The sequence below is a fragment of the Pinus tabuliformis genome, chromosome 8 (assembly GCF_031772625.1).
Source record: "Pinus tabuliformis cultivar Carrire ecotype Pingquan chromosome 8, CPIR1, whole genome shotgun sequence".
Lineage (NCBI taxonomy): Eukaryota > Viridiplantae > Streptophyta > Pinopsida > Pinales > Pinaceae > Pinus > Pinus tabuliformis.
The window spans coordinates 1,992,720,901-1,992,733,927 of NC_142294.1; the positions used below are offsets into that span (position 1 = coordinate 1,992,720,901).

At 42.1% G+C, this 13,027-nt stretch overlaps 2 protein-coding genes across 4 annotated transcripts in view; both read left to right on the forward strand.

The window, feature by feature from the left end:
• AAE17 (acyl-activating enzyme 17) overlaps positions 1-13,027 on the forward strand; it is a 351,148-nt gene that overhangs the window by 13,136 nt on the left and 324,985 nt on the right. The window lies entirely within an intron of this gene.
• LOC149244445 (uncharacterized) lies at positions 3,039-3,818 on the forward strand. Its single transcript, XM_089368005.1, has 2 exons — positions 3,039-3,175; positions 3,285-3,818. Exon 2 carries the CDS (start codon positions 3,310-3,312, stop codon positions 3,724-3,726), a length of 417 nt encoding a protein of 138 aa, XP_089224131.1. The 5' UTR covers positions 3,039-3,175; positions 3,285-3,309; the 3' UTR covers positions 3,727-3,818.

Below are 13,027 nucleotides of genomic sequence, written 5' to 3' on the forward strand. Positions count from 1 at the left end.
CTAGAATAGGAGGGCTCTTGCAGAGGGGGATCAATAAGATCCATAGATTTTTCCACGTTGGGCATTGTGTCATCTTCCTTTTCCTTCGGTTCCCTCGTGTTAGCTTCTTTATATCCCCTTAGAGTAGGAAGATTATCAACTTTGCTCAGAGCCATATCTTTGTCAAAGGGGACATCATGGCTAATCTCGACTTCCCTTTGACCAACCACATAGATTCTATAGCCCTTAGTATCTTCGCTATAGCCCACGAAGATTCCTTTCTTTCCAGATGCACCTAATTTATTCCTTTTCTCCTTCGGCACATGAAAATATATAGGACTTCCAAAAATTCTAAAATGAGATACGTCAGGTTTCTTACCAGTGAACATCTCTTCGGGAGTCTTGGAACCCAATGCTTGATGAGGGCATCGGTTTTGTACATATACGGCAGTATTTGAGCGTCGGGCCATAGAAACTTCCGAAGTCTTTGATCATGGAGCATAGCACAGACAACTTCCACAATTGTACGATTCTTCCTTTTCGCCACACCATTCTGCTTAGGAGCAGTGTTGTTAAAATCGCGATAATATCGCGATTTTTTCACGAAACCGATATTATCGCGAGTAATACTCACGTTTTTTTTTCTTTATACGCGATTTTTTCTGATTTTATTGGCGAGGGTCGGGGCAGCGAGGTTTTATAATGCAAAATTCGTTTTATTTTCATTTCATTTGCACAGTTAGGCGCGGAGAGGGCAGAGGAGTGTTGGAGAGGGCTTGGAGATTTTTCAAGTGCGTAGAGGAGAAAATCAAGAGTAGGAGACCAATTATCTCCATAAAAACAGGATGGGCACCAATTTTTTTTTTGTTTTCATTGTCTTTGTTTTTTTCATTGTTTTTGGTTGGGTAACGTGGTATGGGCACCAATTTTTTTTTGTTTTCATTGTTTTTAAACATTGTTTTTATTTTTTTCATTGTTTTTGGTTGGGTATCTTGGGTTTGGAATGGGGTTTATGAAATTTGCCCAATGTCATTTTTTTATAGCTTTTTTGGTTGGGTTTGGATTCTGGAATGGGGTTTTTGATGTATTGTTTTACTTTTTTTAGTTTTTTTGGTTGGGTTTGGATTCTGGAATGGGGTTTCTTAAAATGAATGTAATTTTTTTAAGTTTTTGTACATTGTAAAAATTAAAATATTAAATTGTAAATTTGTAACTTGTAAATACTAAATTGTAATCCTTATTTTCCACCGAAACACCATTCAAGTTTTCAACTTCAAAGTTCAAAAACAAACATGCCAAGGAAATTGGATCCTTTCTGGGAATATGGTGATCCTAATGGTTTGAATGATAGACTAAACTTGACTTGCAAGTTGTGTGGGCACCATATGTCTAGGGGGGTGTACAGGTTGAAGTATCACCTTGCAAAAATACCTGGATTTGATATAGGGCCTTGCAAAAATACAAATCCTGAACTCATCCAAAGAGCTATGAAAGCATTGGAAGCTTTAGACCAAATAGAGAGGCCAAAGAAGAAGTGAAGAGGCAACTAAAAAAGTCAGTTGAAGCAAGTGGCATTGGTTCTACTGCAGCATCAACCAATTCGGTAGCTACCACATCATTTTTTGTTCCTCGAACCACACCTGGTTCACAACCATTTATCAGTTCAATGCTAAAAAGAACTGAGAAAGAACAAGCTGACAAGTTGCTGGCAAAATTTCTCCTTTGGAGTGATATTCAGCATTGTAAAGAATAATCCATTTTTCCAACCTGCTGTTGATGCTATTGCAAGTGTTGGCCCAGGGTACAAAATCCCTTCTTATCATGATTTCAGAGGCCAGATTCTTTAAAATGAAAAGCTTGACTGCACCCAAAGATTGGAGGATTTTAGGGCATCACGGGCACAAACAGGATGCACTGTTATGTCAAATGGTTGGACTGACCGAAAGGGGAGAACCTTTATAAACTTCTTGGTTAGTTGTCCCAGGGGGACTATGTTTATCAAATCTGTTGATGCATCTGCACAAATCAAAGATGCATGAACTTTATGTGATTTGCTAGATGTGTTTATTTTGGAGGTGGGTGCAGAAAATGTTGTCCAAGTCATAACGGACAATGCTGCAAATTATGTTGCTGCTGGCAGGATGCTTATGGATAGGCATCCTACTTTATTTTGGACACCTTGTGCTGCACACGGTATTGATTTGATGTTGGAGGACATAGGGAAAATTTCCTTTGTCAAAGATATTGTTGATTCATCCAAAATCATTACAAAATTTATATATAACCATACATCTGTGCTTAGCTTGATGAGAAGATTCATCAACAACAAAGAGTTGGTGCGCCCCGCCATTACACGGTTTGCCACCAGTTTTATATCCCTTCAATCCCTCTTGAATTCTATGTGGGATGTGAAGAGAATGTTTCTTTTAGAGGAGTGGCGTGCTTTGCCAATGAGCCGCAAAACAGAGGGAGAGGCCGTATGCAGACTAGTTTCATACCAGGAAGACTTTTGGGTAGGAGTGCAGGAGGTGTGCGCCATTACTGAACCTTTGGTAAAGGTTCTTCGGTTGGTTGATGGTGAGAAGCCCGTAATGGGCTATTTGTATGAGGCCATGGACAAGGCCAAAGAAGCCATTCGGGCCTACTATGATGATAAGAGAGATGATGGGTTTCAAAGACAACTTCTCCTATGGGGAGTGATTGATGAGCGATGGAACAACACACTCCATCGTCCCATTCATGCTGCTGGGCTTTTCCTGAACCCCGCATTTTCTTACGCATGTGGGTTTGTATTTGATGTTGAGATCATGGATGGATTCTTATCTTGTGTCCAGAAGATGGTGTGATCTCTAGCAGAACGTATAGATATCTCTAATGAAATTGAGACATATAGGATGGCAGGTGACACATTTGGCTTTGAGATGGCTGTTATTGATAGGACGATTAAAATGCTAGGTATTTTTTAGTTTGTAACTTTGTTTCAAATTTCATTGTCTCTTAAATTCCATTTTTTTCTTATGTTTATTTAAAATTTTATTTGTAATTTTGTTGTGGATGCATGGTGGAGAATGTATGGTGGCAGGGTACCCCTTCTGCAAAAGCTTGCCATTCGCATCCTCAGCAAAACATGTAGCTCCTCAGGATGTGAGCGCAACTGAAGTGTATTTGAAAATATACACAACAAGAAGCACAACAGGTTAACACTTAAACATTTAAAATATTGCAAATTTCCAAATAAATTTCTGAATTCATTAAACAATATTTTTTTTATAATTATTAATTATTATTTCATGATCTTTGTACAGGTTGGAGTCCCAACGACTTAATGACATGGTCTATGTTTACTACAATCTTCGATTGTGGGTGAGGCAACTTGAGAGGACACCTAATGTGGAGGCCATCTCATTGGATGGGATTGACACCACTGCTACATGGAGGGTTGATGCCGAGAGGCCTCTCATGGAGTTTGCTGATGATTGGTTAGTGCAGGATGTAGTGGAGGGGGGGGAGGAGGAGGAGGAGCAGGAGGAGGAGGAGGAGGAACAAGAGGAGGTGACACCACCTGCCTGGGCTACCCCTGCCACTAGTAGAGGACGTGGTCTACCTCCTATAGCTCCTACTTCTAGTTCTTCAGCTTCTAGAGCACGACAAACTCCACTGCCAACTCCACCAGCACCAACATCTACATCTAGAGGGAAAGGGAAAGCTGTGGCATTTTCTCGCAAGAGGGGCAGAGGAAATCAATAGGATTAGACTTTAGTTATTTTCTTCATTTTATTGTATATGACATTATGACATGATGAGATACATTATTATATTTTTTGTTGATATTTTGAGGCTGAGTTGGGACTCAAGAGTCAGGACTTACTATTCAGGACATGATTCAATGTTATGTGTGATTTTAGCACTAGAAATGATATTAAACATCTTATATATTAGTTCTTTTATCATATTTATGTGTCAATGTATTTATTTTATGTTGTATATGGTTTAGATATTAAAAAAATTGAAAAAAATGAAAAAAAAAGAATAGTTTTGTACCAAATGATTTTTTCCCAATTATTTCCGATTATTTCTCGATAATTACGATTTTTTCCTCGCGCCGATATTATCCCGATAACGATTAATGCAACATTTCTTAGGAGTATATGATGTAGTAGTCTCCCTCTTAATGCTAGCCTCTTTGCAAAAGTCATGAAACTCATTAGATTAATACTCAGTCCCATTATCAGTCCTTAAGATCTTGATCTTCTTTTCGATTTGATTCTTGATCAAGGCTTTGAAGTGACGAAACCAGGAGAACACTTCATCCTTCTTTTTCAAGAAGTATATCCAAGTCTTGCAAGAATAATCATCTGTAAAAGTGAGGTAATATAAATATCCTCCCAAGGAGTTCACAGGCATCATACCGGATATGCCTGAGTGAACCAAATGCAATATATCGGAGGTCTTGCTTTGGCTTGAGGGGAATGGTCCCCTTTTGAGCTTTCTTTCGGCAGATCCTGGACATACACCTTCTTGCTCTAATCTGAACTCAGGCATCCTGGTCACTATTTTTCTCACATCGGGTAGAGCTTTATAATGAAGGTGAGTAAACCTCCGATGCCATAGTTCAGACTAAAGAGATGTGTCACAAGACATGACACCCAGCGGACTTCCTCCGACTTGTATAATGAATCAACTCGAAACCCAAGAGTGAAAGCATCTTTAAGGTTCTTTTCCATACACGTACCTTGCCATTGATGAAGGTCACCTTGTAGCCTCTGTCTTTCATTGCCGAAATGGACACCTCTTTTACGTCTGCCATTGGGCCTGCCATTCCTTTGATTTCCTTAAGAGTGATTTAGGTCACTGTCATGGTGTGAGTCCCTTTTATCAGGGCACTCCCTCGCATAGTGGCCCATTTTGTTGCAACTGTAACATTGACCTTTTCTTCCACCTTTTGTTCCACCCTTTCCTTTGGATTGAGCCCTATAATTGTTGCTTCTTTTAGCATGAGAAGAAAAGGCAGAGGGATGGCCTTTAAGTGCGGGCATTTCTTGTTCTTCCATCCTTGTTTCTTCTTGAATGCATCTTGCCATCAATTCCTTGTTGATTTGGGGTAGCATTGGATGTGCTCTAGCCACGAAATTTGGTGGAGAGGTTGGGGCACATGAGATCTCCAATACCCAGAAAGGGTTTGGGCAGATTTTAAACAGATCAGGAGATATTAAAATAATTAATATTTTTAATGGAGTCCCTAAGTCTAAACTTAGGAAAAATAAAATATTAATGTGTATTAATATGAATCTGTGTTAGACTGGTCCAAAAGACATGGATCAAGCCAGATTTAATCTTAGTCGTTGATTAGGGACTTAATTTCGACTGTTGAGATGTTAACAGGAAAAGTATAAGAGGAGGCTTGAGGGTCACCTGGAGAGGACACCAAATGATCAGTCATTCTATTCTCTAGAGCGAGGTTTGCTAAGAGAGGTAGAATCAGTGATAAAGAGAGCAACTGAGGGGCATTGAGTACAAAGAAACAGAGAAGGCAGAGATTGTGTTGGGAGAGCAGCGCAGCAGCCAAGGGGAACGACACAGAGCCAGCAAGGGCTCACCCAGGGCCATGCTGAGACAGGCAAGTGTTGCGCAGAGCACTAGAGGGGCCAGCGTAGCTGAAGCAGAGGCTCCCAGAGTTGACGCAGGGCCAACGTGAGATAGAGAGGGGCTGACGCAGTCCAGTTTGGGTAGACGTTGGGGTTGCAGAGTAGTTTTGAGTTGAGCTGCCGGAAGGGTTTTCCAGGGTTTCCGCGAGGAGATTTCTCTCAAACTGTGAGGTATAGCTGCTAAGGAAATTCTCTGTTGGGTAGGCCAATTTCGGCACGCAGATTGTACTCTGATATTGCTTAATAAGAAAACCCTTAGATAGCTGCACTGATTTTCCCGCATTGGGTTTTTCTGGGGACATTGGTCCAAAAATAATGGTGTCATGTGGTGTGTTTGTTCTTGTTTATTTTAGTTGCTGATCTGTAATATGTTGAGCATGCACTGGTGTTTATTTTCAGTATTTACTTTGTAAATACCTTGTTAAAGAAAAATAACAAGTAGGTAGGAATAAATCAGAAAAAGTGCATGAAGGGTTTCTAAACTAAGTAAAATTAGAAACTTCAACATAGTATTAGAGCGTGATTGTAGATCACAGGAGGACTAAAAGACATCAGCTGAGCGGAGCAATAGCAGCAGAAAACAACTGTCCCGAGGTGACAAAAGCTGTTTCTAGCAGCGCAGAAGCCAAGAAGTGTGACGCAAAGCTAGCCAGAGCCACACAGAAGAAGACGGGAGCTGCGCAGAGCCTCAGAGAGGCCAACATTGTTGATGCAAAGGGCCAGAGGGCTGACACAGGGTATCCCAGGGCTAACGCAGACCCATCTGGGTGACGCAGAGCCAGCATGAGGTAGAGAGGGGTTGACGCAGTTCACAGAGAGGTAGTTGTTGGAGTTTAGAAGGCTGCAAAAATATTGCAGAGTGACGCTGATGAGGTACTGTAGTCAGAACAATACATGACAGAGCAGGGCCAGAGGAGTTGTTACCGAAGGTTTCTAGCCAAGGAACCTAGATCAGCAGTGCAGTTGCACAAGACGATCAGAGTAGGGGGCATCTCGATAAGCCGTAGAAGGATTTCTAGTAGGGAAATCAGGACTCTGAGGGAGTCCAGAAGAGAACTTCCAGACAGGAAGTAGAGACTCAAAGGAGTCGAACAAAGAACTTCCAGGAGGGAAGTAGAGGAGCGTCATGGCACTACACAGGGTAAGAGACCAGGATAGACTGGACGGAGCATCGAACTTCGTAGTCTGGAAGGCCAAAATCTTATCAGTGCTTGACAGGAATCGTGTCAAGAACTTCGCCTTGAAGACGATAGCTATCGCAATCGACCCAAATGATAATGACAAGTACGAAGAGGCGACGACGAGGATCAAGTGCATTATCCTTGACGGGGTCAAGGATCATTTGGTACCGCATATAGCCGAGAAGGAAACGACAGTTGAGATGTGGGAGGCTCTCAAGAACCTGTACCAGCATACTTTTGTGCAGAGAAGAATGTTGCTCGAGAACCAGATGAGGTCGTATCAGATGAAGAAGGGTCAAACGATTGACTCCTTCCTCAGAGGATTGAATGAGATCCGAGATCAGTTGACTACTATAGGAGCGACACCGGATCAGGAGCTTATGGTAAGGACAACCCTGAATGCTGTCTCAGAAGAGTGGGAAGTGTTTGTCCAGAGCATCCTGGGTAGAGGGACTCTCCTACCTTGGGACGAGATGTGGGCAACTTTTCTCCAGGAAGAGATCAGACGGTAGTCAAAGACAGGTAGCAGCAACAAAGGGTTCAAGGTCAAGCAGGAGGAGGATATGGCCCTAGCATCTGAGGGAAAGCAGGAGAAGCGAAAGAAGAAAGATCTCTCCAAGATCAAGTGCTTCCGTTGTGGGGAGATGGGTCATTATGCGACCCAGTGCCCAAGGAAGAAGAGCAAGGGAGAGTCTTCTAAGATTAAGGCAGCGCCAACACAGGCAGAGAAGGAAGTTTTGATAGACGATGATTGTGCCATGAGTGCACACGCACCACTTGAGCGGAAGTGGGGAGACATCGAGCTATAGTTAGGCGGACTACAGGCGATGATGGGTAGGATCCTTGAGGTACCCATTCTCTTGGATTAGACCTTGCTACAGGAACCCTGATGAGGAGTAGCAGGACTAGCTGGGTGGGTAGAGACGGATGGGGATGGAGCGACAGAGAGAGCTATAGTGCAGGAGTCCCAAGACAACGCAGAGCTAATAGGCTGCAACAGTGCGAGAGGCACAAGAGTGTTGTACTAGTGCAGGATGGCACAAAGAAGTGTGCAACGGTGCGAGATGCAGGGAGTTGTTGCAACAGCGCAGAGGTCAGAGAGGGAGCACTTGTCAGCGGCAAAGGGAGCTTCAGCATCAGAGGGTTTTTCTAGCCCAACAGGGAGGTCAGTTGGGAGATCAGTTACTTACTTTTCAGTAACTGAGTTGTAGTGCAGCAGTGGGCAGCACGATGCAACATGATGAGAGGAGGTGTAGTGTGGATGCAGCACTGGGAGAAAGGACTAGCAACAACACGGATGCAGAGGGAGCTGTCGCACTGATGTAGCAGTGGCAGTGGCAGAACCATGGGCAGCACTACAGGAGGCAACAGTGCAGAGGATGTTGGGCAAGAAGGCCTAGCATTAGCACAAGTACCGATGCCAGATGATCAGAGTAATACTTAGTGAGGAGTATTGCTAGAGCACAGTCCTCGCTAAGGAGTGTTGATTTGGGGTAGCATTAGATGTGCTCTAGCCACGAAATTTGGTGGAGAGGTTGGGGCACATGAGATCTCTAATACCTAGAAAGGGTTTGGGCAAATTCTAAACAGATTAGGAGATATTAAAATAATTAATATTTTTAATGGAGTCCCTAAGTCTAAACTTAGAGAAAATAAAATATTAATGTGTATTAATATGAACCTGTGTTAGAGTGGTCCAAAAGACATGGATCGAGCTAGATCTAATCTTAGCTGTTGATTAGGGACTTAATCTCGGCCGTTGAGATGTCAACAGGAAAAGTATAAGAGGAGGCTTGAGTGTCACTTGGAGAGGACACCAGATGATCAGTCATTCTATTCTCTAGAGTGGGGTTTGCTAAGAGAGGTAGAATCAGTGATCGAGAGAGCAATTGAGGGGCATTGAGTACAGAGAAACTGAGAAGGCAGAGATTGTGTTGGGAGAGCAGCACAGCAGCCAAGGGGAACGACACAGAGCCAGCAAGGGCTCATGCAGGGGCAGGCAAGTGTTGCACAGAGCACCAGAGGGGCCAGCGTAGCTGATGCAGAGGCTCCCAGAGCTAACGCATGGCCTCCTGGGGCTGACGCAGGCCTAGAAATGCTGACAACGTGAGATAGAGGGGCTGACGCAGTCCAGTTTGGGCAGATGCTGGGGTTGCAGAGCAGTTTTGAGTTGAGGAGCTGCTGGAAGGGTTTTCCAGGGTTTCAGCCAGGAGATTTCTCTCAAACTGTGAGGTTTTAGCTGCTAAGAAAATTCTCTGTTGGGTAGGCTAGTTTTGGCACCCAGATTGTACTTTGATATTGCTTAATAAGAAAACCCTCAAATAGCTGCACCGGTTTTCCCGCATTGGGTTTTTCCGGGGACATTGGTCCAAAAATAATGGTGTCATGTGGTGTGTTTGTTCTTGTTTCTTTTAGTTGCTGATCTGTAATATGTTGAGCATGCAATGGTGTTTATTTTCAGTATTTACTTTGTAAATAACTTGTTAAAGAAAAATAACAAGTAGGTAGGAATAACTCAAAAAAAGTGCATGAAGGGTTTCTAAACTAAGTAAAATTAAAAACTTCAACATTGTTCAAATCCAGGAATTACATTATTGTTGAGAAGAGTAGTTCTGAATATATACCATTCAGGTGGCAGTCCTCCAAGAGTTGTGAGTGTCATTTCCCTATCAAGAACTACTTCCCCAATAGATAGGAGATCATTCTTCATCTCAGTGATCCTTAAGAAATATGCTTGCATACTCTCTTCTTTGCCCTTCTTAATTTCCTTCAACTTATTTCTAAGGAACAAAACTTGATTTTCATCATTAACTTTAAATAAACTCACCAGTGTATCGTAGATTTCCTCGGAGGTGGTCAGCTTGGAAACATAGGCCACCGGGCGCTTGTCGATAGAGTCCCAGATGATCTTCCTTGCTTTGAGTTCTCCCTTGGTCCACTAGCTTCTAGCAGCAGCGGATGCATTTGATGGAGGCGCAACAATATCGCCTCACATGGTCCAACACTTCCTGCTCTTCCAATGTTAGATCGGAAGACATCTTCCATCCGTGATAGTCAAACTTTTCACGAAGTTTGTCTTCAACAGGGAAGTGTGCTGAGGACCCCATGACTTCTTTAAGATGGCTTCAACAGCCTTCGGTGATTGCTCTTGCTCTTGCTTGGGCTTTGTCTTCACCTCAGCTCTGATACCATGTTAAATTATGGTATGTTTTATGCTTAGAGCAATTTACTTCTTTTCTTCTTATTAGCCATTGTTTAGCAATCACATAAACATAAAGTAAAGTGCAGATAAAACATTGAAAGATCGACAGAAAACAAGCCAAGACAAGAGACACTAGATGTGGCGGCTAGCCAGGGACAAACCCCAATGCAGGGAAACTCTTTGATCAATTCTTCTTTAATCTTCAATGGTTCAGCAGAGAGAAATAGTACAAGATATCAGATCTGTAATTTTTATGACAACAGTAAGAGATGCCCTAACCAACACTTGCAAAGTGATTCAAATGATTCACAAATAGTCTAGGATCAACCTTAGACAACCCAGCCTTCAATGGAGATGAAGGACAGTCCGAAACAACTTAAGAAACATGGTCAAATCTGGTCAGCGTTTAGGTAGTCTTGCGGTCAGCCCTAACCATATTTGCATTGGTCACTTCATGGTCAGTTTAACCCTCCAAACAACGGATCTGAATTGCGGCTTGCTTGAGGGAGACTCCCCACACAAGGCCGCAGTCAAAGGAGGCTTCACGCTGGTCAATGCTACCTTGGCTGCACCTTAAACAGACCTGTGTCCCTTCCTTTTGCTGCGTCCTCCTCTTGTTGCGTCCTCCTCTTATGGCTACGTCCTTCTTCTTTCCCTAGCTGCTCCTCTGTTAACCCAAACAAGAAAGGAGAGTGAGAGAGAAGAAAAGATGATGAGATGAGATGAGATAATGACTCAACCTCTCCTCTATTTATATGCAAAGTTGGGCATGTGTGCCACACACTTAACTGCTGGCCGACCTTGACAATTTGTCAAGTAATTACAAATAAATTCATATTTCCATAAATACTTGTCGGAATTGGATGATCTTGAGATCAATCCTACACCTCCGGACAAGAGGAATCTAGGAAAAATATCAGTTGCCATAAATGAGGTGACCCTCATGGAGTTTGGCCCTAGTTGCCAATTTTAACATAAGCAGGGTCAACAACAACACAAATGCAACATATATCAAAGTTGCGTAGTAATTGGTGGGATAGACATCAACAACGTGATAGGAGATGATGCAGAGACAGGGTGTTTCTATAGGAGGCAGTAACTCTAGAACATTCCTTGCTAAGAGGGACTGTTAGTTTTTGTAGCATCGGATGTGTTCTAGCCTTGAAATTCCTGAAATTTTGTGGAGATGCTAGAATGCATGAGATCTCCAAAACCCAAAAATTGTTTCTGGAAATTCAACCTAGAAATGACTTCATTAGATTATTAGTCAATTTTAAGATATTTCCTATGTCTAAGCTTAGGGAATATGACTAATTAATCAAAATTACTTAAGTTATGGTGTGGATGTTCTAGAAACACATACGGATTGACTTCAAGCCATCGATTAAGATCTCATCTTGGCCGTTGAAGTCTCAACATAGGATTATAAGAAGTTGATTGGACTTGGAGAAATCACTTGGGGACTTTGATTTCATGAGCAGATCGATTTCTAGAGTAGTAGCATTTAGTTGACGGAGAGAGAGCCAGTGAGATCGAAGTAGTGAGAGAGGGGCAGGGACAGTGAAGTCAAAGGAAGGATTCCAGATCCGGTGAGTGCATTTGTAGAGAGGCAAGTGAGCCATAGAGAGGTTGACGCAGAGCTGCACAGTAGCCTTTAGAGGCAAAGTCGATTTGCTGAGGAAGATTGACATTTTCAGTTCCAGAGGTCGGGAAGGAGTCCCAGAGTGCCGAAGAAGCGTCTTTCTGGTCAACAGAAGGCATAATGACTTCATCATAATCTAGCAGAAGGCAATGTAATGACCCACCTATAGCTATAAATAAAATACAAGTATTAGCATACATACGAGGCCTCCATACGATAGCTACGTATGCATGGACCCGTATGTAATGCACTATATATAGATAATAAACCCTCAAGCGAACAGAAAATGTTAGTTTTAACGTTTAAAATTTTAATTTGTAAATTAAAATTTATGAAATTAAATAAAATTATAAATTAAATAAATTAAATTAAATCATTAAAATAAATAAATAAACTTTATTAAATCAAATTTAGATATTCGAATAAAATCACCAAATCAAATCAGATTTTGTTTATAAAATCAACACGTATCCAAATTAGGACACGGAGATGGAGGAAGTCGGTGAACGAAGACTTATAAGAAGGAAGGGGCGGTTGGAGGAAGGGGGGTCGAAAGGAGGAGGAAAATTTGTAACACAGAGTTTTTCAATAGTAAAGACTGAGCCTTGTTTGTTCTGAAGTTTTTGGGCACGGGGGAACAGATTGCAGCAATTGAGAAGCAATCTGGATTGAGTACCTAGGTTGTACGTAGTTTGGCTGGGAGGTTATGGTCTTTTGGTAGCGGGAGCGAAAGCTGGAGCAAATCTGAAGCCTCTTTATCCGCAGGAAACTAGGCTTTACAGGCAAGCCGTCCAGCCAACTACGTAGAGGCTGATGTAGTGCCTCAGAAGGCCAAAATTCTGAAGTGAAGTGGTGCTAGGAAATTGCCAGTGGGGTGAGGAAAATTACTCACTAGATTTTTCTTGCCAGTTTTTCTTTGTAGGATTGCCAATTTCAGCATCCAGTTGTACTCAAATTATTTCATTGCTGCTTAATATTAAAACCCTCAGCTGTTGCATCGATTTTGCCAAGTTAGGTTTTTCCGGGGACATTGGTCTAAAAATAACTGTCATTTTATGTGTGCGTGCTAATATTTCTTCCAACGTTTATTTCTTCCGTAGTTTTATTTGTGTAGGTTGCAATGCGATTGATTTAGCTTTTGCTGTAGCAAACAGTAAATAAATTGTTAAAAAATAATTTAACAATTAGCAAAATTATTTCCAGTTGCTACAATAGGATTCGGGTTTTCGATTTTTCACACTACAGTTCAAGGAATCAAGGCCCAAGTGGGCTTGCGACTATGAGGAAGAGGCCTAACAAAGGCCGCCAAGAAAGTTTAAGGGCTATGGCTCCAACAAGAAAGGAGGAAAGGGGCAACGGAAGGTAGGGACAGAGAAGG

Bases quoted from the DNA above. Each gene is read 5' to 3' on its own strand.
- LOC149244445 (XM_089368005.1), top strand. From the start codon at position 3,310: ATGGTCTATGTTTACTACAATCTTCGATTGTGGGTGAGGCAACTTGAG.